The 23,753-nt window shown below is 43.1% G+C and overlaps 1 protein-coding gene across 2 annotated transcripts in view; it reads left to right on the forward strand.

The window, feature by feature from the left end:
- The window catches only part of CDK18 (cyclin dependent kinase 18), a 70,715-nt gene that overhangs the window by 40,344 nt on the left and 6,618 nt on the right, over window positions 1-23,753 (forward strand). For both annotated transcript variants that reach the window (XM_077334732.1, XM_077334733.1), the window contains exons 3-13: window positions 8,580-8,719; window positions 9,857-9,982; window positions 11,931-11,987; window positions 14,014-14,128; window positions 14,327-14,421; window positions 17,660-17,722; window positions 17,903-18,026; window positions 18,920-19,040; window positions 19,893-19,990; window positions 20,844-20,949; window positions 21,471-21,513. In XM_077334732.1, the coding sequence (XP_077190847.1) occupies window positions 8,580-8,719; window positions 9,857-9,982; window positions 11,931-11,987; window positions 14,014-14,128; window positions 14,327-14,421; window positions 17,660-17,722; window positions 17,903-18,026; window positions 18,920-19,040; window positions 19,893-19,990; window positions 20,844-20,949; window positions 21,471-21,513 (1,088 nt within the window). The remainder of the gene's footprint in view (window positions 1-8,579; window positions 8,720-9,856; window positions 9,983-11,930; window positions 11,988-14,013; window positions 14,129-14,326; window positions 14,422-17,659; window positions 17,723-17,902; window positions 18,027-18,919; window positions 19,041-19,892; window positions 19,991-20,843; window positions 20,950-21,470; window positions 21,514-23,753) is intronic.

Below are 23,753 nucleotides of genomic sequence, written 5' to 3' on the forward strand. Positions count from 1 at the left end.
GTTGAGCAGGGGGTTGGACTAGATGGCCTGTATGGCCCCTTCCAACTCTGTGATTCTGTGGTTCAAGAGGTAAGTGCACAATGAGCTAGAATCATCATAGAAAAGGTATGTATCAGATAAATCTTTTTACCCTGCCTGTAACTGTAGCACGCACTCACCACCCCTCTGCTTAGGAGGAGCTTATGCCATTCAGAAGGAAGATTTTTAAGGAATATTTCCCAGTTCATTGCTTTCATAAATGCACAAGAGTCCTGCTCTAGAGAGAACAGATTCCTGTTATTATCTTGAATTGCATGCTCATCAAGATCTTGTAGACAACTGTAATACATCTTGAACCTATTTCCAGTACAATGACTGCAACATGGCTGCAGACCGAGGTTAGAGAACAGAAAATCATGGTTGGATGATGGTTCCTAATGTGCACATCCTATTTGAAAATGTGTGCATTATTTGTGCAATACAATTTACATATTCTCCAAACAAAACTGAAAACCTAGATCTTCTAGTCTTTTGCAAATTTATGCTTTATTTCTGACTCCATAGGTTTTGTTTACTTGCATGAAAAGGGAGCCTTTTTGTACAAAATGTTCCTGATCCATATTCCCTTACCTCGCAGCCTGATTTTGTAGAGCAGGTGTTCTCAGACTTTTGGAATCAGCAGGTACCTTTGGAATTCTGAATGGTGGGCAGAACCACACGTCCTTTCAGTAAGTAGAGTCAACCACAAATTGTCACAAGAAGAGTTGTTTTTATACCCCACTTTTCACTACCTAAAGGAGTCTCAAAGCGGCTTACAGTCGACTTCCCCTCCTGTCCCTACAACAGACACCCTGTAAGGTAGGTGGGGGCTGACAGAGCTCCAACAAGACTGCTCTGTGAGAACAGCTCTAACCAGACTGTGACTAGCCCAAGGTCACATAGCTGTCTACATGTCAAGGAGTGGGGAATTAACCTGGCTCTCCAGATTAGAAGCCAACGGCTTTGACCACTACACCAAGCTGCCTCTCAGGGAGTGAGACTATGCATAACTTCATTAGTAACTCTTCAACATTTCAGGCAAAAGCTCTGCTTAACAGGATACCTTTTAAAATGTACGTGTGGTTTAAAATATTTTCTTCTATACATACCACTTACCTTCAGTCATGCAGTGAAGATTCTTGTGTTGTGGTAGCAGCGGCTGCAAAGCAAGGTTTTTTGTTTTTTTTTAATTGCACAGCCAATCAGATCTCACATTGGGAACCTCTGTTGCAGAGCCTTGCATAAGAGTATTCTGGAGCCATGCCTCCTTCCCCCTTCTCCTCCTTCATACCACCAAAAGGGCTCATTGAAATAATTGCAATGTAAGCTCTCAGAGCTCCCCCCAGCACACAAATTACTGTCTTTTTATTAAGTTGTGCTTGGTTTATTCTGGGTACTGAACTGCAGAGGTTCATAAGCCCTGTGTTTGGACATCTTCCATTTACTGAGTGGCTCAATAGCTCAAGGTTAGGTGCTGACTCATGGCAAAGTAGGCCTTGTTTACAACTGGCACTTCATTTACATTGCATAGCAATACCTGCATTATAAATTGAAAGTGGTGCCCCACTATGTTTATTTCTAACCTCAGACCTCTTAGTGCCACCCCAAGACCTTTCTTCTTAAGAGCCAATCAATCAATAAAATGGGCATGAACTACTAAAATGTGATTGGACTGAAATAAAGTTTGTGTCTGTGGCTGAGCAGCAAAAGCTAGGCAGCATGCATATGTAGATGCTAGGTTTTGGTGAAACTCACTTACATGTACTTTAGGCACTCTCCTGGTATCTGAGGCCTTAGGAGCATGTATTCATTTGTTCTAGCAAGTGGGATCTATATTTTCCTAAATAAAAGTGACTTTTGGTACATGAGATTTATGGGACCTCTTCCTCATAGTACAAGGCAGCTGAAGCCTCCAGATGCTGCCTTTGATACTGAATTGTTTACACTGTTTTACCAGTTTGTCTGTTCTGGATACATAACTGTTTTGATGTTGGCTGTGATATAATGATTATCCCAAAGTGGTTCTCTGTACTCCCATGAAACAGAGGTCAAATTGAATCTGGTAGAGTCTCATTCTTGGACCACAAGAAGCCTAAAGCTCCTCCATAGGTCAGCAGTTTTCAACCGCTCTGATGCTGCAATCCCAACTGCGTCGGGGTCAGCAGTGGCGTGCGCACAACATGCACAATGGTCAGGCAGCATGGAGGCGGCCATTGCAATGGCTTTGCTGCCGCTGGCTGTCTGCCGCCACCCGCTGCCACTTGCTGCCGCCACTGCCACTGCTGCCACGGCAGCAACCAACCAGGGGACCCCAAAGAAGGGGCCAGGCGACCCTAAATGGGGTCTTGACCCCCTAGGTTGAGAACCACTGCCATAGGTGAAGGCAAATGTAGTAGAAGAAGAGAGCCCACTACCTTTCCCCTAGCATTGTAGTTGAAATGACATACGTAACAAATCAAAACTGTCAAGCTTGTGCTTGTGGTTTTCTGTATATTTTTATATAGTTTGTTATTTTTATTAAGTGGTTTACACCAGAAGGTGTGGTTATAGATACAGTTGGTGAGTAATATACATGAAAAACCTGTCTATGCAGCCAGATCCAGACTTACCTGTATTGCTCAAAGGTAGAAACATCTACAGCTTAGATGATGGCCAGAGAAAGAATGTTGACAGGTATAAAGCACAAATATATGTTTTCAGAGCCCCAGATATTACAGCAGATAAAGAGCACGTAAGATAGAAATTTACAATTTATGACAATTTGTTTCTTGGGTGTTAATTTTCGTTTTTTGGTCTATCAATTGGAAAAGAAGGCCCAGACTTAAATAAATAATTTGTTTTGAACATGGGCCTTTATTGAGTATTGTCCATCAATTCTGCTTCTAGCGGGCTTCTTTCGTTTACAGAAATTAAATTCCACATTCTCCTGCACTGAAGGCAGAAATACACTATGAACTCAAATCCAGACCAGCTTCTCTCCTTTACCTATTGAGGGAAATAAGTGCATCAATGTTCTTTACTTGGAGGACAACAAGGCCATCTCTCTGACAGATAAACAACCGATCTCAACTATGCAAGAAGACAACTTTGTCCTTGAATCAGTCATCTTTAATTAATTTTGTCCTGGAATATATACAAGTTATTGGTGGCAGCTACAGCAATTATTTCCTGCAGGGTGCCATGCTGTATGAAGGATCTTCTTGTTGAAGTTCTGTATTTGTGTGCTATGTGAATGTCCACGTATTACATTCTTAACTTAATGAAGCTTAATAGAAAGTGCAAAACTGTCCTGGGGATTAGAGGAAGCTTCTTGATGACAACAAGGGATAGAGTAGTCAATCAGTATCATGGAGAAGAAGAAATAAAATTTCTAGACAAAACAAACAAAATACATTTTGTTTGTTTTGTCTCATGTGATTTCACTGCTTTCATGGACCAAGTCACTGTCCCTTTTCCTCAATCAGCCATTCTTTCCAAAAAGCTTCATCAGACTGGAAAATCTCATCAGATCTAACTATGCATTCTTCTCAGACACAGAACAATAAGGCAAGCACAGCAAGACTTACAATGGCAAATGGAAAAGCAAACACTCTGACTTAGCACGCTGAGTACCATGCAATGTCACCTTTGGGCTTGATACATTCTTATGGAACAAAGCTAGAAAGGGTGCATGGCACAGAGAAGTACTTTAACCCCTTTCATCCATAAGCCCATTACTGTCTTCTGCTTACTAGTTCTGAACAGAACTATAGATATCTGCCTGCCTGTGATTCACAGCTTTTGGTAATCTCATCAGTCATCCCAGAGACTTAGAGTTCCGAAGGAGTCAGCATTATATTTGTAAAACTTGGTTAATTTTTTCTCCTCTGCAATATCCCAAATGAACACGGGCAGTGTGTGAAGTTTCTGTAGGCTTCTATTTCCCATATGAAAAATGAGATGTTTTCTCTTTTTCCATGGAAGGGCTTTGAAACTGTGAGATCACACTAACTTCAAATGCTGCGATTTCCTTGAAATAAAGGAGGATCTTGGGTTTTTTCAGTGTTGGGTTCTCTAATTGCAAGAAGAAGTGGAGAGATCATAGGCAGACCTTCCAGTTTTGGATATTCCAACTGCTCTGGTAGGAGGCTTGAGTTTAGCTCAATGTCAAGCTTTAGAGAAAAAAATTTAAAAACCCAAAATTTTTGAAAACCAGTCAGTCTCCAGCTTTCAATATGGAGACAGAGCAAGGTTCATCCGTAGCCTTCGCAGCTACCAAGAAATCTACCGTTGCAATTAGCAAAAGGGAGAGGGAAGCCAGGGAGAGAGCCTCCCCTTAAGCTTCAGGTGATAGAGAGGGGCATGGAGATGCTCTTGGAAGGAGTGAGGCTGACAATGATGGGAGAGCAATCCAAAGTTTTAGGTTATGACCTCTCTGCCACACCCAAGCAGGTAGTGTCATCTGGCCCAAGAGCCTTTTACCTCTGAAGTGCAGTATTGCAGGGCACAAGAGAACCACACAGGATGGACACTGGGCTAGAAGGCCCCCATGGAGAGGTACTCTCCTATGTATGGATACAAACGGGTGACACAGGGACATATTTCCTGTGGAACCATTTGGACCTCCCTTCCCTGAGATATGTGGCCATGCAGGCAGACCCAAATGTGGGCTAGGGCTGTTTTTTCCTATGCTGTTCCCACCACATGCAAAGTGGAAGATGCAGGCCCTTAAGGCCCTTTGGCCCCTTCTGCCAGTGTCCAGGGCTAACACATAAAATCGGTGAAGCTTAGATTCCTCTCATGAAAGGCGGCCTTTCTCGTAGTGGTGACTTCAGCCAGGAGAGTATAAAAAATGGCAGCACCATCATGCAAAACGGAGTTCTATATCTTCCATAAATAAGAACAGATACATCCATTGTACTCAAAGTCAACTGAGCATTTCATACTAACCACTTTTTGATTATACTTTCTTTCTACCCAAACCTGAAACATCAAAACGAGAAGACATGGCACAAGCTTGATGTGCGTAGAGCTCTTATGCATTTATATCTGAAGAGATCAGTTGCCTTCAGATTCTTGGGTTCCTTATTCATGTCACATAGCAGCCAGACCTTGAGCAATCATCTTCATAGCCTTCTGGGTGAAGATGTGCACAATCAAAGCATATGAAATACACTGCTTGGCTCCATCCAGCAAGATCACTGTGCACTCGACTAAAGTGGCATCAGCAGCATTTTCCACAAGAACTTCAATAGATGCCCACTTGGGCATCTTGATCTTTGTCAAATTCTGTAAGATTGATTAGACTGACTCAACGGAAGCAGTCTGTCAGAAATGTCCTGTAACAAGTGGTGGAACCTTAAACATTTATGGAGCCCATCCAAAATTATAGCTTTGAACAAAGATAACCTGCTTGGATGAATTCCCCCACTGAAGGAGAACAAATGGAGCAAAGTCACCTGCTCCCCCACCCCCCAAAAAAGAACAATAATGGACACATTAGTGCTAAAGAGAGAAGTAAGGAAACTACCTGTGGAGGGTATATGGAGCAGGGCTTGGAACGACTGGAGGGTTAGCATACTTTATCTTCGATAAAAGTCTTCCAAAAATTTGCACAGCCCTACCAGGAGCGAGTAGAGCATGACCTAACCAGCTTGAATTAATTCACTCCACTGAAGGGAAGAAACCTTCAGGGAAGTTCCAATGTTTCAGTCAGTGGAAATACACTGTGATTTTTGTGGAACGTGGGCTTCAGAACCAAGCAGAAATGGTAGTGCTTAGTAAAGTAATTAGAACTTGTAATTCAAGCAGACCAAAGAGAATTTCTGGCCTCTTTCCTCAGGAGATCAATGCTTGTTTTGGCAGAGGCAATGTTTAAATATATTTATAAAAAGAAGCAAGACTCGTCAAAGGTAGTAGGAACGTCTGTGATTTCACTTTTAATTTGCTTTGATAGAGCATAATTAGGCTACGTACACTGACTGTCAAGGTCTGTAATCCATATATAAAGTGGAACGGAGTGAAGCAGCATTGTTCACACACAGTCCGCCTACAGCTTTGATACATACTCTAGCAAGGCATAACAAAGTTTGAGTCCAGTTTGACTCTCACACCCATACACATGAAAGATTATATCTTGAATAGAACTTTGTTGGTTACTTGACTCAAACTTTGTTCTGCTGCTTCAGGCCAACACAGCGACCTACTTGAATCCATCTAGCAAGACATTTAGTCATGTATAGACTCATCCAGTTGGGTATAAACTCACCCTTTGCTTGCTTGGCTCTGAGTCCTTCCTTTGCCTTCAGTTGTGAAGTTGGCAGAGACCTTTCCTGGGCTTTTTGCACTAAGAAAATCTGCATATGTTCTCCCATTGACCGTTTATGCACTGGGGCAATTTCACTGCCCCAGTTCCCGTGTAAAAGCACAAATCGGGGGCAGATGAGGCACACTGGGCCAAATGCTCCCCCATGTGGGTGCAGGAAGAGGTGGGGCAACCTACCATGACTAAGCCTCCAGCCTGCAGCTCTGCATGAAACCTCCAGTGCGTAAAGGGTCATTGATCCACAGTCCCTCTCTAACATCCCTATAGTTCTTTAGGACAGGAGAGATGCATCATTTATCTTCCTGGCTAACGTCTCATTTGTTAGTTTTTCATTTTAAAAAATATTTTTGTCTGTGCATTTGTTATTTACCTTGCTAATTCTTTTCTTCTGAAATTCTGTGAAGATGCTTAAATGATCGCTTCACTAATCCCAGAAAGCCATTTCATGGTCTCGTGCAAGCCCCCTGTCCGCCACGGCTTACTGCAGTGTAAAAGTCTCCCTCCCAATGATTGTTGGGATTGCAATAGCATCTGCAATCATAATTGTAAGCGTGTGTACTTTGGTATGTGCGACTTCGATTTGCTTGACTGCAACTTTACATAGGTATGGAACCCACCATTATAAGTGTGAATGCCCACAGGTGGTGTTTCTAAAGTTACTCCATGCACCTGTAATTGGAAATGTCAGTAATACCAAATTCCTCTATCCATAGGAATTGATGGCTAGAAGAAATATTGATGTTTGTAAGCTGCTCATTTGCTGCTTTGCATCTCTGAGATGAGTTTCTATGGATTTTATCAGCACCACATTCAAATTAATCAGATACTAACCTCATTGTACAACTGTCCTAATAGATTAAAATCAACATAGTGGAATTAATATTTGCCATGATAGATAGTTCTAAGCTGGGGGAATTTCAGCACCGAGTCAGGCAGAGGGAATGCCTTGAGCAGCAAAATGTTGTATCTTAATTTGTTTGGAAATCCACTTGCTGATATATAGACATTTTGCTCCTTATTTTAGCTCCTGTAATGAATAGAAATAGATAGCTGAACTTGTTCAAATATACAGAGAGCTCCAAACTGGAGATGTATATTCAAGGATGCTTGCCTATCTCCCATCTGTTCCAAGCATAATACTCCCACCTCCACTCATTTCAACTCATTTATTTTGCTGCTATAGCAAAATAGGAAGAAGTATTTTGTCCATGAACATAGTGTATACTCTGATTCCTGTCCTTTGGAAAATCCAAGGAAGTCTTATCTTTCAGAGGAATAAGTAATTAGGAAACTCTTCTATTAAAAGCCTACATCTTCAGGAGAATTGGTACAGAAACAGCTGCCAGCTCTGGCTATGCTGCTTCTAAGGCAGATTCACCTTAGGGTCTAGAGCTGCTAAGTTGAACAGATGGGTAGACATATATTGCTTATCTCACCTGAGCTGAGAGCTGTCAACTTTATCTGTGTTCCCTGAAGCTAGAATAGGGAACTATTTGACCTATGCATGTCTTCACAAAAGAAAGAAAAGATGTAAGCTACTACTTATTGAGAAAGTAATTTTCTAAGTAAACTATTTCCAGTTTCCCTCAAATTCCTGTATCATGTACTGTATATCTAGGGGTCCCCAGGCATGCCATGGTGCCCACCAACTCCTTTGTTGATGTCTAACAAGTATTTTCAGAAAGTGAGAAGGGCCAGGTGGGGTGATTGGCTCCTGCACAGCCACTGAAGATATGATAAACTATACAGATTAGAATAACATTTTTTTCTGCGGCTGCTGCCACCATAACATTTTGTTTTTTTTCTTTCTCACCCTCTTTCCCAGTGTATTCTTTAATTGTCGTTCTTCTCCCCTAGACTTGGGCTTCCTCTGTGTATGCTGGTTCACCTTCTGTGGCAGCCATTTTGTCAATGCTTCCACCACCCTTTGTCAGAATTCCAAAGATGCCCACAGGATCCAAATGGTTGGGGACCCCTGTAGTATCTTTTTTTAAAAGTTCTGTAACTTGGTCGGAGTATGGCACAGCTTGCAAATCCAAATAATATATAGCCGTAACCCATGCATGTTCAGAAAAGGTCTCTCCCAAGTCCCTATGCAGCACAATGCAGTTTTGTTCTAGGAAGTAGCTCATGTTACCAGGGGTAGCTCAGACAAGTCCTGAGTGTGCTGCTTGTGTGTTTATCTCAGCAGTGGTGCTAAAATGTTCTGTGTGTTTCCATTCTGTCTAATTACTTTGTTTTCTTACTTGCACTTCAGATATTGCACAAGGACATCTGCACCTGGGACACCTAAGCAGGGACATCCGGTCACAACCCAGTCCTACTTCACCTTCTGAAGGTCGGTCCCCAACCACTGTGAGATACCGAAATGGCAATCAGCGACGCTTTTCCATGGAGGTAATTGTCTTTCAGAGTGGGGGAAATATGTATGAGATGATAGGAATAATATTGATGTAATTAAGAGAATGGCTCTTTTAAAGTGCAAGTCAGTGCTGGCTCCAGACACGGTAGTCTTCAGGAACAAATGGTCTACTTATAGGAAATTGGAGCATAGCGCAAGATGATGCTCCCTCCTGATACTCATGGTAAATAGCAAAGTTATTGAATTGAAACCTAGGATCACACATAATTAGGAAAGAGAATATGCAACACTGGACACTGAAGCAAGGCTTTAAAATTTAGTCATGCTGAGACTGGGACGCAGCCCTGCAGCTCCTTAGGCCAGACATCACCTGTGAACATCCTCCAGGGCAACGGTGAGTGCTATGGGAGGTTGAGGAGATGGCACAGGGGATGTCATAGTTTGTCAATTGGCCACCGCCAATACTGGTTTTGTACTGGGGTTTTAGCAGGTTTTTTAATGTTTTATGTAAACTGCCACAAGCCAGCCAGGCTGAGAGTGGCAGTCAATAAATACATAAATACATAAATACATAAAATGCAAACTCAGACAGTGGTAACAGGAATTAAAGACCTGGAGAAGTACTTGAGCCACCTTGCCTCTTTGGAATGGAACACAATCCATGTAATAGCATGTAATACAGGCATGCAAAGGTCTTAAAATCATACCAATGTGAAAAAAAATATTTTTCCTCTTTATTTTGTAATATTTGGCCTGATGAAGAGTTCTGGGGAAGCCAAGAGTGGGCACTCAATTATGTTATTGGGTTGGTTTGAATAAAAGACAGTACATGAGTTGTGTTCTTGGAAATTTTTTATTTTATTTTCCTTTTGTACCAACATGGCAATAAACCACTTGTCTCTTTAGAGTGGGGCCTGACAGGTTCCTCCCACACAGATAGCCCAGTTGCTAGTTTGACATTAAGTACAACCTCAACAAAGTGGTACAGTTCTATACATTGATTTCTCCTGCCTCCCCTTTGAGAGGGCTTCATCCCTCCATTTCTACTGTTGGAACCACAACTAAGTCTACAGTACGCATGAATGACTTGCTTTGGGACTGTACCTACTGAATAGATTTCTAGGAAACATTTTAAAACTCTCAGCAAGTAACTTTCTCCTGCTTTTCCATAGGATGTCAGTAAGCGCCTCTCTCTCCCCATGGATATTCGTCTGCCTCCTGAATTCCTACAAAAACTGGAGATGGAAAGTCTAGAAATATCAAAGCCTCTTAGCAGAATGTCTCGTCGGGCTTCTCTTGTGAGTCCCACTTTTTGGCAGGCATTTAGGAAATACAGTTCCTTGCACAATCAATGCTGCATGGGTTTGTCCTCATACTTGTATGTATGATACTGTAGAAATTCACATGAGTCCACTTACACAAATGGCTGCACACAGGGTGGACATTTAATTTAGTGCTAGAAATTGTTGTCATTTAATTATTCAAATGTGTCTGTGTAACCAATGAGACTAGAAAATATATTTTTTTAAGATCTGGGGAGATCACAGTTCTAGGACAGAATGAAGAGTGAAATGTCATATCTATCTCCTGTTTACCTGTGCAACTTCTGCCTCTCTTGAATAAAATATTACTCAGCTGAAGCAACTATTTCATAAATATTAATAAGCTTATAAATAAACAATGTAATGTTTCTTTTAAACTTGCAAATGTAGCATTGTTAGATTTGTGGGGCATCCAATCACTTTAAGCCACCTTTACTTAGCTAGCATCTTCATTATCACCTTCAGAAAAATAGAAGCATCCTTAAGGCAAGGAAAACAGGGGACTTCACAGTGCTATCTAGGCTGTGCCTGGGCACCTCACTTCTCTGGGATATATCTTTGAGTGATCCTTAGTTCTGAAAGGAATTCTCTGGTATAAAAGTAAATCTGTTGATTTGCTGAACTTCTGTATTGTTTTTCTCTTAAAATATACAAAGCTGATAAAAGGTGATAAAAGGATTCCAACAGAATTATAAAATAGCCAACATTACAAAGTGATAAGCAGCTATAAAATCACAGCAGCTTAAATTCAATCTTCAGACAGCTGTCAAAAGTTTAAAATCTTGCTGCTTTTTAAAGGAGGCAAATGATGTAACTGTAATTGTGATTGGCTGGTTCTACAAGTATTTTTGTCCCAAACACTGTTACATGGAGGTAAGTCCCACTATTTCAACAGAATAGTTTTCTATCATATTCCAATATAGGCTGTTATCTTACTTCCAAGAGCCAGATCTCTTGAGATAGCTCAGGAATGTTAGCCATTCTGCACATCAAGCTGCTATACTCCCTTTTCTACCCTCAGCTCTGCAAGATCTGACATCTGAACTCCTAGAAGGCCTTGGGTCGAAATTTTTGGACTGATCAGTCACAGACCTCTAAGCTGAGATGTACATTATTACTGTTCTCTGTGAAAAAAATTTTTTTTTGCTCTGTGTGAGGATGGCTATCTCTCTAACACCACCTGGTGCTGGAAAATAATTACACTTCAAAACAATATATGACCTTAAGCAAATTTATAAGGCTTACTATGAAAACCTCTTATCACCATCAAAGAATTAATTCTAACTCTTCAGTTTGTGAATGATTATATATATTTGCTAATCCCAGATGTTGTGCTCAGAGTAAAACGCAGCTCACATAGACAAAAGAAAAAAAATTATAACCGCGTGATATTAAGTGGGAAATAAGGGCTAAAACAAATGAGTCATTTTTATGGGATGTCGCTGGAAGAGGTTTGGGGGATTAGGCTTGAGCACTAACCAAATTGGGCCAGGATCTAAAATTACTGCACATGCCATGGAAGAACCATACAGCCAGCCAGAGTGTTCATTGTCACATTTACAGCACTCTGTATTGAATCGTCTTGACAGACTTGATAGGAAACATTGAAAGTGAAAATGATAAAATGTCTTATTTGTTGTTGCATTTCTGAAGAGACAGCAGCATCAATTACTGTTTTGGCACAACGGGAGGAGATAAAAGTATCTCCAGTTTGTTCCAGCTCACAGTTGGTTGTGGTTCCTGCTGATGGGCTTTTGAAGGCAGTAATTGTAGTATATTTAGCTGTACGTTCAAGAGTTTGCTTTCATTTATTTCTCCACTGAAGCTGTTAAGGCAAGAGTCCTTCACCACATGTGATCACCGTCTGTGCTTCATAGGGCAGAGAGTGGAGATTTTCTGTGCTGACTCTTTCTTTTTATTACAGTCTGACATTGGGTTTGGGAAGATGGAAACCTATGATAAAATGGACAAGCTAGGGGAGGTAAGAAAATAAAATGAAGCTTTATTACAATCACACCATCTTTCTTTCTTTAGTTTAGTCTGATAATTTTGATGCACTTCAGACAAGAGTCTATTGTTAGGACATAATATGGACAAACAGAGTGGTTTCCAGTTGGCAAAGGTGTCAGACAAGGATATATTTTATCTCCTTGTCTCTTCTATCTCTATGCTGAGCATATCATATGGAACATATTATATTTAGATCTAAATTAGATTTAGATGGTAAACCTCCCTGAGCCTTCGGGGAGGGTGGTATATAAATGTGAATAAATAATAAGGAATATTAACAATTTGAGATATGCAGATGATACTACATTACTGGGAGAAAATAGCAAAGACTTGAAACAACTAATGCTGAAGGTTAAAACAGAAAGTGCTGAAACAAGACTACAACTGAACATCAAGAAGAAAAGTACTGACTACTGTGAAATTACACAACTTTAGAGCTGACAGTGCAGAAATTGAAATTGTTCAAGATTTTCTGTTCCTTAGTTCCATCAACAACTAATCAATAGTTCCCATAGAGTATAGTGGAGAATTGATCCAGGGGCAACTCAGGCACCGACGGAGCCGTTTCATAGCTGCTGGTGCCTCTCCTCAAAAAATCCGCAAGTTTCAAAAAGATTGGACCAAAAGGACCAATTCTATGAGCCCCAAGGAAAGTGCCCCACCCTCCATTACTTCCAATGGTGAGGAGAGAACAGTGTTTAAAGGGATCCCTGCCTCTTTAAAAGCCTTTTCCAAGCCTGGGTTGTTGGCTTGGAGTGAACTCACTTTAAATGCCTAGAGTTCACTTGGAAGGCATTTAAAGAGACTGCAGTTCCTTTAAAAAGCCTCTTAACTCCAGCTATCCAGAGATCTTGAAAAATCTTGAATATTTTCAGAACAAAATAATTGGGGGCAGGGCTCAGATTAGCCGAAGGCACACCCCTGGAAGTGACTTGATGATGCTTCACATGCACGCACTTCAGATACTGCCAAAACAACATCTGAGTCACCAGGAAGTGGCTACCTACTCACCTGCAGCCATCACCACCAGTCTGGTCAGTCGCTGCTGCAATCACCAGCCTGGCCAAGTCAGTGAGGGAGATAAGGGAGAGCTGGGGGCTCATGGGTAGAGCCTGGCTATTTACAGGAAAACTCTGAAACAAAGGTGTTTTTTTCCCCTCCCTGAAGTTCTCTGTTTCCTTTTGTACATAATCTGGTTCCTCTCCAATTTGAGCTCAAGGGGTTTATCCTACTCTACTGGATATAAAAGATGGTCAGGCTTGAAAGTTGGTAGGGGCCTGCAGGTGGGCATGTACACAGCTATGTTTCCCAACCATATTCTGCTTGATCGTGCCACCTATCTGGTTTCTTGAAGCCTACAGAATGTTTCAGGGGGTTCTTAATGGTAAAAAGTTGAGAAAAGCTGCTCTAGACTATGTAAAGCCAACAGTGTTCACAGTTTTATATATTTAAACTTCCACCTTGCATTGTAAATTTAAAACAAGGCCCTAAGGTTTATGTGCATTGCTCTCTGCATATTGACTACCTAGTTAAAAGGGAAATTTAGCACAAACAAGCAGCTCAATGGCATTGCCTAGAAAGGCTTCAAAGCGTGCTTCCTAAATTATATGTTGCCTGTGTACTGAAATGCAGTACAATTGAACCATTAAGCTATTAAAACTGTACAGGATTGTAGATTACTTTAATATAAACTAATCACTGTGATTACTACTTAACTACTGGTTTAAAAAGCTGGTTTTATTCAAACTAAAATAAACCATTTGCAACAGGACTAAAAGTTCCCTGTTTTCTTTCTGTTTAGAAGACTACAGTGATGCAATTCAGTTGTAACCCAGTATAAGAATGGTTGCACAGAGATCTAAACCTATTCAAAAACTTTAATAGCATTGTTTTACATAAGTCTGCAGTGAGTGGAGTCTGCTAAATATTTAATCCATGCTTGTGAGCGGAGTTTATTTATTTAATTTTTTAAAATAATGTTGGTTTCTTCATAACAGGGCACCTATGCCACCGTCTTTAAAGGGCGCAGCAAGCTCACCAAGAACCTGGTTGCTCTGAAGGAGATCCGCCTAGAACATGAAGAAGGGGCCCCTTGCACAGCAATACGGGAGGGTAAGGAGCAATGTTTGTTTCCAGAGGACAGATGCAATGCCCAGAAAAAGTGCAGGCAGTTATTTCTGCACTCAGTTGACTTCCCTCTTCCCTTCATAAGGTCGCCTGGTTCACTCCCATGGTTGCAAGCATGCACTTTCCAGGACTGCCCCTTGCCTCTGTTCACTGTGCCTGATGCTGCCATCTTTTGCTTTGCAGTTTCCTTGTTGAAGAACCTCAAGCATGCAAACATTGTAACTCTTCATGATATCATCCACACAAAATGTTCCCTCACGCTTGTCTTTGAGTATCTGGTAAGTCTAAAAACTACTTTCTCTGCAGAAAGACTGGCTGGTATAGCAGAACCAGGCTTGTGTCTGTACTCATGTGGCATAGGGCACTTCTTTGTTGACTTTTTGCCATTAATTGACCAGCACTGTCTGGTTTGAACATATATTTTATTTTTATTTGAAAGTGCCTAACACAGTTTTGGGTCAAAAGGTGCACAAACAGGCAAATAAAAGAAACAAGTTCTATGATACATAACAGAAGATAAGTACAAAAGCATAGAAACTCATCTTTAACCCTCCCCCCGCTCCGGAGGAGCGGGAGGAATAAAGGAGTAAGGGCAAGTGGGGAGGAGTTAGGGCGGGCCCTGTCCGGGATAAAAACTCGGAGGGCCCAATCAGGAGCCGCGAAGCGGCTCCTGATTGGGCCCTCCGAGTGTCACTCGAGGGCCAAGCAGCCAATGGGGAGCCGCGCAAAGCGCGGCTCCCCATTGGCTGGTTGGCCCAGCCTCGCCTGGGCCGGCCGGGGAGTTGCCGCTCAGAGGAAGAAGCCTTCCCCAGCGGTAAGTCCTCCGGCCGGCTTCCCCTCGCCCAGGGAGCCTTCTGCCGGGCCCTGGGGCAGGCTCACCTGCCCTTGGGCCCGCCAGAAGGCCACAAAGCCCACTCCCAAAGTCCCGAGCCTTCTGCCGGGCCCTGGGGCAGCCGAGCCTGCCCCTAGGCCGGGCAGTAGGCCGCAAAGCCCGCCGCCCCCGTCCCGAGCCTTCTGCCGGGCCCTGGGGCAGCCTAGCCTGCCCCTGGGCCCGGCAGTAGGCCGCAAAGCCCGCCGCCCCCGTCCCGAGCCTTCTGCCGGGCCCTGGGGCAGCCTAGCCTGCCCCTGGGCCCGGCAGTAGGCCGCAAAGCCCGCCGCCCCCGTCCCGAGCCTTCTGCCGGGCCCTGGGGCAGCCTAGCCTGCCCCTGGGCCCGGCAGTAGGCCGCAAAGCCCGCCGCCCCCGTCCCGAGCCTTCTGCCGGGCCCTGGGGCAGCCTAGCCTGCCCCTGGGCCCGGCAGTAGGCCGCAAAGCCCGCCGCCCCCGTCCCGAGCCTTCTGCTGGGCCCTGGGGCAGCCAAGCCTGCCCCTGGGCCCAGCAGAAGGTCCCAAGGCCACCTACCTTACTCTGTTCCTCCCTTCCTCCCAGCATTCCCTTTCTCCTTCCCTTACTCCCAGCATTCCCTTTCTCCTTCCCTTCTTCCCAGCATTCCCTTTCTTCCTCCCAGCATTCCCTTTCTCCTTCCCTTCCTCCCAGCATTCCTTTTGTTTTTCCCTTTCTCCCTTCTTCCCTCTCTTCCATCTGCCTCTTTCTGGCTACCTGTTTCTCTCCCTCTTCTTCTGTCTCTATCTTCCTCCCTTTCTTTCTGTCTTTCTGTCTCTCTTTCTCCTTTTCCTCCTTCCTTCACCCCATCCCTCCACCCATCCATCATGCTAGGGCCCGCTGTATTTTGCCCACAGCGGGCTTAATATCTAGTATTGGAATAAAACTATATTGGTATTTATTAATTTAAAAAGATGGAATTTTGAGAAGCATTCAAAGGGAAAAGATCAGACACAGCCAAATGCCTCCGCTCCCCCAGGGGTGGCTAAACTGTGGCTCTTCAGATGTTCGTGGGCTACAATTCCCATGAGCCCCTGCCAGAAGTATGTTGGCAGGGGCTCATGGGAATTGTAGTCCGTGGATATCTGGAGAGCCACAGTTTGGCCACCCCTGAGATTCTAATGTAACAGTGCAACTGAGAATGCTGGGTCCCCTGTATTCCACACACACACACACACAACACACACACACACACACAATTCTGACAGCAGGGGAATATGTAAAAAAAGTATTTTCTGAATCTTTTGGTGTAGGTTAAGTTGATACAGGAGAAGACAATACTCTGGCTAGGGTAGGGTGCTTCGGCGTCCGAAGCGGCCCCTCGCGTCTCAAGCAGCCAGCGCTGTGGGGAGGGAGGGGAGGCACGGGCGTTGATCCCTGCGCCTCCCCTCCCCCGCCATGCCGCGGTGCTGGCTGCTTTGGGTGCAAACAGCCGTTTCGGATACCAAAGTGCCCAACCCTAAGTCTATGGCTTTGACATTTGAATGGGGCTGAGAAACCATCTGGTAGCCACTTCAGTTATTTCAGAATTGCCTGGTCTGCCCTTGTTAGTTATATGGCATTCTCGTTGTGAATCATCTGTAGTTTCCAAACACTATCAAGAGCAGTGCCATGATGCCAAAACTGGGAGTGGCCCACAACCATTGTTTACCCACATTTTTGATGGCATACCAATTTGCTGTGGAAATGCTCCGTCGGTGGAGGGATGGAAGGTACAGTTTTCCCCAGCAAATTTTAGTTTTAGTGGTGAAGGAAAAATTAGAAATGCTCAGCTACTGATGAGGTATGAGGCATTTGGATTGCCTCTGCTCCATATATGTTAGTGGGGAGAATATTGGACAGTAAAGCTATTTCCCACATAATAAAGCAAACATCTGCAAATGATGCAAAGGTTTGATCCTGTGTAGGAAATCTCATAGTCCTGCCCTTAGCCACAGGGAACAGCTCACTAAAAACATAAACCGTATTTCTCAGCTGCATTCAGCCATCATGCTACGCCTCAGAGGACATAAATTCAGGCTGGGTTGGATCTGGTAGAGGATTTCCACAGCCAAAGTAACTCCTGTGGGAGACCTTGAACTCCCCCATTGTGATGTTCTTGGGGGAAGGGAGTCCCCAAATAGGCTGCATTTGATGCTGGAGAGGTGAGGCAAGCAAGGCATTCTCTGTATATGAAATCCCTTCTGCCTGCAGAAATCTTTTGTTGGCTCTGAGCCAATATTTGTTGCTTCTCCCGTCTTGTATGGAGAATGAAAGCCACCCAAATTGCCCTTGATATCTGAATTCAGCTGTTTGTCTCCCTGCAATGACAGACAGTCTCCAACTGACAAGGCAGCTACATTCAGAGATTGCATTTTAGTTTCTAGTGGAGCTTATTTTTGTGCTCTGTGTGAGGGGAAAAAAGAGAAATGAGAGAGCATGCAGTGCAACAAGCAAGCAGCACCATCCATCCAAGTAATCTAGCATAACATCTGAGTGTAGCAAAGATATGCTGGAAAAAATATTGACTTGTTTCCTCTTGCTAAGGAATTGATTTTTTAAAAATTAAATAGGAGTTCACTTTGTTTCTAACATTTTGTAATGGTGCTTTATTCTTCAAGGTCATTCAGTCCCTTCAGGACATATTTTTCTTTTCAGGACAGTGACTTGAAGCAGTATCTGGATAACTGTGGGAACCTAATGAGCATGTACAATGTAAAGGTGAGTCAGCCAAGAAAATGGATGCACCTGATCTCCTGTAAGATGATGATTTTTAGGCTTCATGCCACAGAATCTTCCTAAAGAAGCTTTAGGATTTTTTGCTTCTGTACTGTTTTCCAGTAAAACAGAATGTATTTTTAATGTATCCCTAACTGGTCCTTGTTTTATTTCCACCTCAAGATCTTCATGTTTCAGCTGCTGCGTGGTCTGTCTTATTGCCACCATCATAAGATCCTACATAGAGATCTCAAGCCACAGAATCTGCTCATTAATGGGAAAGGGGAACTGAAACTTGCTGATTTTGGTAAGTTGTCACCATGCACAGTTCCAAAAGGATTTTGTTAGGTTCAGTACAGGAGAGTCATATGACATTACTTAGGCACCGTGCCTTAGGTCTCCATGATGAAACAGTACACAAAGTATATTAGGGGGCGACTCTCTGTGCATGAGTTCATCCATACATACATATCTCTGGTGATTCCAGATCTTTTGATTGGCACCCAGGCATCACTGGTAGTGTTCAGAACAACCAAAACTAGATGTCCAGCATTTTATCTTAAATTATTTCCTATGTGCATAGTTTTCATCATTCTATTCAGTTCTGATACAGCTGAAACAACGTGACACATTTTTACAGACACCTTTAAAGACCTCGTTTCCCAAATGCCTCAGTTTTTTTTTTTTATTTACACAAGTGTACTAGCCAGTGTAATCAGTAATGACCTCTGCCAATCTAGTGTCACAGTTTGGGATGCTGCATAAGGAGAGAAGTGAGAGCTGTCTTCCAAATCCTAAGAGCCTTATGTCCATTGTGGCTCCTTTTGTAGCAAAATACAAGATGTGGTCAATGCATGGACCCATAACAGTCCAGCCGGGTGCACCGTTTAACAACTTAACTCTTTGTACTGCTGCCTTTTATATGAGACTAGAAGCATGCTTTCCAATGTCTCTCTTGCACCTTTATCATCTCATGCCAACATCACACAGAGAGTCACAACCAGGCAAAAACTCTCTGTGCTGTTTCCTAACTCTCCCTCCTCTGCCATTCTCTGTTTTTCTAGCTTGTGTGTATCACTACTATCTGCCCTTTTGAGTCATGGTGAGTTTAAATTGAGAGCACGTTAGATCTGAGCTCTTTGTGATACAGGTGGTGTTAACTTAAATTTAGACTTTAGTTTAACGACTTTTCTCTCTCAGGTCTAGCCAGAGCCAAGTCTGTCCCAACAAAAACTTACTCCAATGAAGTAGTCACTTTGTGGTACCGGCCTCCTGACGTCCTTCTAGGATCCACAGAATACTCTACTCCCATTGACATGTGGTAAGCAGAGGGTCTGCGCTTGGGAGACGGGGGGGACCAGTGTTCCAGATCCACTTTGGTGTAGTGGTTGAAATGTCAGACTAGGATCTGGATAAACTGAGTTAAAATCACTCTTACATGAAGCTCTCTGGATGACCACGGGCCAATCACCCACTCTCAGCCCACCCTCAGGGCTGCTGTGAGGAAAAAACGGGGAAGGGGGGAAGATCTATGCCTCCCTGAACTCTGCAGAAGAAGGGTGGGGAAAATGGTTTTAGCTGCTCTGGTTTTTTTTCTCTCTCCAGAAAAAAACAACAGTTCTTCCTTTTCTGTACTGACCACAGGTAGGTGGAGCTCTCTCAGCCCCACCTACTTCACAGGGTGTCTGTTGTGGGGAGAGGAAAGGGAAGCCACTTTGAGACTCCTTTGGGTAGAGAAAGGTGGCATACAAGAACCAACTCTTCTTCTTCTATGGGGCTCATAGCTTTCACATTGGTTCCTATTGCTGAGGAGATGAGAGAGCGTATTGGGGCTTGCTTCAGCTGCCCTGAGCTCCTTGAGGAAGTGTGGACTATCAATCTAAAACTAAATGAGTGTTTGGGGGGGGGGGGGCTTCTGCATTTCCCTGCTGATGAGGACACAAGAGAAGAGAGATGGGGTGGGGGGGGGGCAATAATATTTGCTTCCTGCTCTGCATCCAAAGTAATTATACTTCAGCAGCCAGATATCACTGTGGTCATCCCCCTTTTGCTGCAGAGGCTAAAGCAGCGAGAGAAGGATTTAACAGGCTGGGGCCCATAAAGGGCCTGATCAGTGCACACATTCATATTGTTTTGTTGGTCTGTTCTGCTTAACAAGCTCTTCTCCTTTTAGGGGTGTGGGTTGCATACACTATGAAATGGTCACAGGGCGTCCCATGTTCCCAGGGTCAACTGTGAAAGAGGAGCTGCATTTAATATTCAGGCTACTGGGTGAGTCTTTCATATTGTCTGTTTCTTCTGGTTCAGCAGAAGCAGTGGGATTCCACCATACACAGAAATGAATGGAAGGTGCCATAAATTGTGGCATTAAATAGCCATATATGTTAAACAGGCAGGGGTTCTTGCTATAGTGGTTAGGAGTACAGACTTCTAATCTGGCGAGCCGGGTTTGATTCCCTGCTTCTCCTCCACGTGCAGCCAGCTGGGTGACCTTGGGCTCGCCACAGCACTGATAAAGCTGTTCTGACCGAGCAGTGATATCAGGGCTCTCTCAGCCTCACCAACCTGTTGTCTGTTGTGGGGAGAGGAAGGGAAGGTGACTTTGGGACTCTTTTGTGTTGAGAAAAGTGGCATATAAGGACCAACTCTAACTCTCTACATCCTGCATAAGAAAAAACTTGAAGGCAACCTAGATTGCTTTGCATATCTGCATTTATGTAATTGAATCAGCTTCCAAGAGTCAGAGCATAAAAGGTAAGGGGAGGGGAGGCTGTTTGGGTTATGTAAAGGTATGGGTATAATTCAGAGAACCCTGGGAAGAAGTATACAGATAATTTAGTTCCTGAGTGTGAACAACTCAGTTTCTTCTCCTGAATCTTTGAGGCAGACTACAGCATAATTTAAAAAAAATGCATCATTTTCAAACACTTCTGTGTGGATCAAATTTGGTGATTGTGTGTGGCTACTTTGCAGGTGGGTGGATCACTGTGTGTGTGTTTTAATTAAGGTCGAATGTTAAGGTCTGTAAATTCCATGCTGGATACTGGATGACATCTTCTTTAGTGCCCCCGGTGGAATGAATGTGTCTTCAGCCAAAGTGGTAGAGCCTGCCTTCTTTCCCCAGGAACCCCTACAGAAGAATCCTGGCCTGGTATTACATCCAATGAGGAGTTCAAGGCTTACAACTTCACACACTATCAAGTCCAGCCCTTGATAAATCACGCACCCAGGCAAGTCAGTATCTGCATTGGCTTTTCATTGGCGACTGTGAATGAAGGAGGACTAGAGGAGGAAAATGTCACTTTTGCCATTTTTACTGGAAAATTTGCCCAGTAGAAACAAAACAAGGGAGAGTTAAGGATTTCAGATAGTCTGGGCCACATACTGTGCTATGATCAGTAGATGAGTGGAATTCTTTTCTGTCCCAACATACGTAAATCATCTATCTCCATCGTCCCCTTTTTGAGGGGAAGGGGCATGTCCGCAGTTGGTCCATTCTTTTTAGTAGCCTTTTTGAAACTGCCACTAGGTGGCACCAGTCTTCTGCAGCCCAGCCTGCTGCAAGCACAAAGTAGCCATTTGTTCATTTCTTGTGCAGCCTCTGCCCCAAGGAAAAACCTGTATTTCCAGTTGAAGAGAAGAAATTTCTAAATGGTTGTAGCTCTTCTTTGGAGGCCTCTTTCAATCAGTTTATATATCTAAAATAATATGTCATGCCCTGGGTACAGCAAGCTCCTTTCTTCTTTTGCAGACTGGACACAGAAGGAATTGATCTACTAACAAGTCTACTCTTGGTAGGTGACTTTGGATGCTAAACTAGATATCAAAAAGAGCATAGTTCGCCTTCTGGTACTTCAGTGCTGCTGCGTATTTCGGGGGTCAGCCCCAAGTGCTGTAATTTTGTCCTTCTAGGAGGCCCTTGGTGCATAGGACATCCTAGCACCACCAACATTCTGATGGCCCCTCTAATTCTTGACATTTTAGAAAGGCCCCTTGGTAATGGCTTCTGTTCAGAAATGGAAGGCTAGACTGGCAGTTCTCATACTGGAATTACTTGAAAATAACTTTAAAAGGCTACAAGTCTCCTTTTCCCATCCCCATACAGTCTTTTGGAGTAGCTGCCTTGGCCATAGAAAGATGAATATTCATTTGCAAGTGGACTTTCATGTGGCATCAAATTGAAGCACAGATCCCATTGATTTGCCAGTCTATCAGATACATGGGCAAGGTTTTGTCTTTTTTTATTATTATTATTATTGAGCTAAACATAGCCCGACTGCTGTCCTTTGGTTTGGAAGTCTTCAGTAGCCTTTGGTTTAGCCACTTCTGCTCAAAACTGAAGATCTAAGATTCCTGAACTCTGGCTATGATTCAGTGTGTACTGCAAACATTCCCAATTCAAGAAAGCCGGGTAGTTCCAAGAAACGGGAGAGGTAGAATGTAATTAGAGCAGCGGCACCTGGTCCTCAGCTGGAGAAGCTGGAACAAACTCCTATCTTGAGTGAGAAGAAAGGCTTAAGAACAGTACCCTCTAACAGGGTATCTCAAAGCAGCTGTCATGGTGAGGGAGATACTGGTTCTGTGGGTCCATTACTAGTGGCCACTGTTTGCAGCACAAGTGAAGCCACAAGATTCAGCTGCACCTGTTAGCAAGGCACAGGAAATCTAGGCCCCATAAACTTAAGAAGAAGACAATGATTTCTGCTGATGATTTAGAGCACATGACCCACAGCCCTCTATTCAGTGCCCTTGAAATACTTTGGAAAGAGTACAGAAGACAAGCTCCCTTTGGAAGATGCCCATTGCTTTGTTTGTTAAGTGGCTTTATGCATCCTTTTGGGAACTGCCCACAAGCCGTCAGAAAGGGCTGGGAAGGCTCAGGCAACTTTCAGAGTAGACAAGAATAATAATGTCCAGATCATTCTGACAACCATTTTATAGCCGTTTCACCTGAATAAAGGCCTTGCAGGGCACAACTGTTAAGTAATTTAACTAGCATTGTTCATTTATTTTATATTTATTTCTTCATTTGATGATCTATATTATCCCTCACCCCCCACTGTGTAGTAGTGTATGACTGAACATTCTTAGTGGCTGATGCCTTGTCCTTGCATCCAAAAACCTACAATATGGAATGTTTACATGTAGAGTTAAAGGGGGGGGGAGCAAAAAAGTAGCAAAACAATAATTGGTATCAAAAATATGGGATATAGATCTTTGAAGTCTTGGAGTAAGGACAAGATCCTGGTGTTTGTACCACTGCTTTAGAAAAGAGAGAACTACCATGTGCTTAAATCTCCCCATGAAAAGCCAGTGATTCAAAATGCTTTCCATTTGTAAAGATTTCCACACACTGGGTGTCTTCATATTAAAGGACTGTGGCAATTATTATTGTTATTTTTGGCTACTCTTTTGTAGCTTCAGCAAGTGTAGAAATTGCTGGAGTGGAAAGTAATATATAAACCAGCCATCAGAAGACTGATTTGCCCCACAAAACATAGACTGGCTGATCATAATGGAGAATACACAGCATATCTCCTCACATTCTTCCCTGGATCTTATCAAGTCTTAAAAATCCTAATCCATGAACTCAAGAGAATTGTTAACTTTTGGGGAGGAGAGAAGTTTGATTGATCTTTGCTGTCAAGATCCTTTTGTTTTCTGTTATTGTTTTCCAAGGAAAGACTGTTCTGCCCTGAACCTGCTGCTTTACCTAAAGAATAAGTTGTAGCTTTTCTCAAGTATAGTTGATTTTCTTATGGTCAGCAAGACATAAAACAATTCACTCAAGCACATAATTGTGTTTGAAATCTATGGAACCTCTTTCCTCATGATACTGGCCTTGTTTCCTTTTTATGCATATTTTTTTAAAGAAAAGATGCTCCATTCCATAGTAACAACAATAAAGTCTTATTCACCATATAAAAATAAAAGACACATAAAGAGGTGTTTAACTCCATAACAACCCTGCAAAGTAGATTATGGTGAGAGTGACTCACTGACCCAAGATCACCCACCCTATGCTTTCCACCTC

The sequence above is a fragment of the Paroedura picta genome, chromosome 4 (genome assembly GCF_049243985.1).
Source record: "Paroedura picta isolate Pp20150507F chromosome 4, Ppicta_v3.0, whole genome shotgun sequence".
NCBI lineage: Eukaryota > Metazoa > Chordata > Lepidosauria > Squamata > Gekkonidae > Paroedura > Paroedura picta.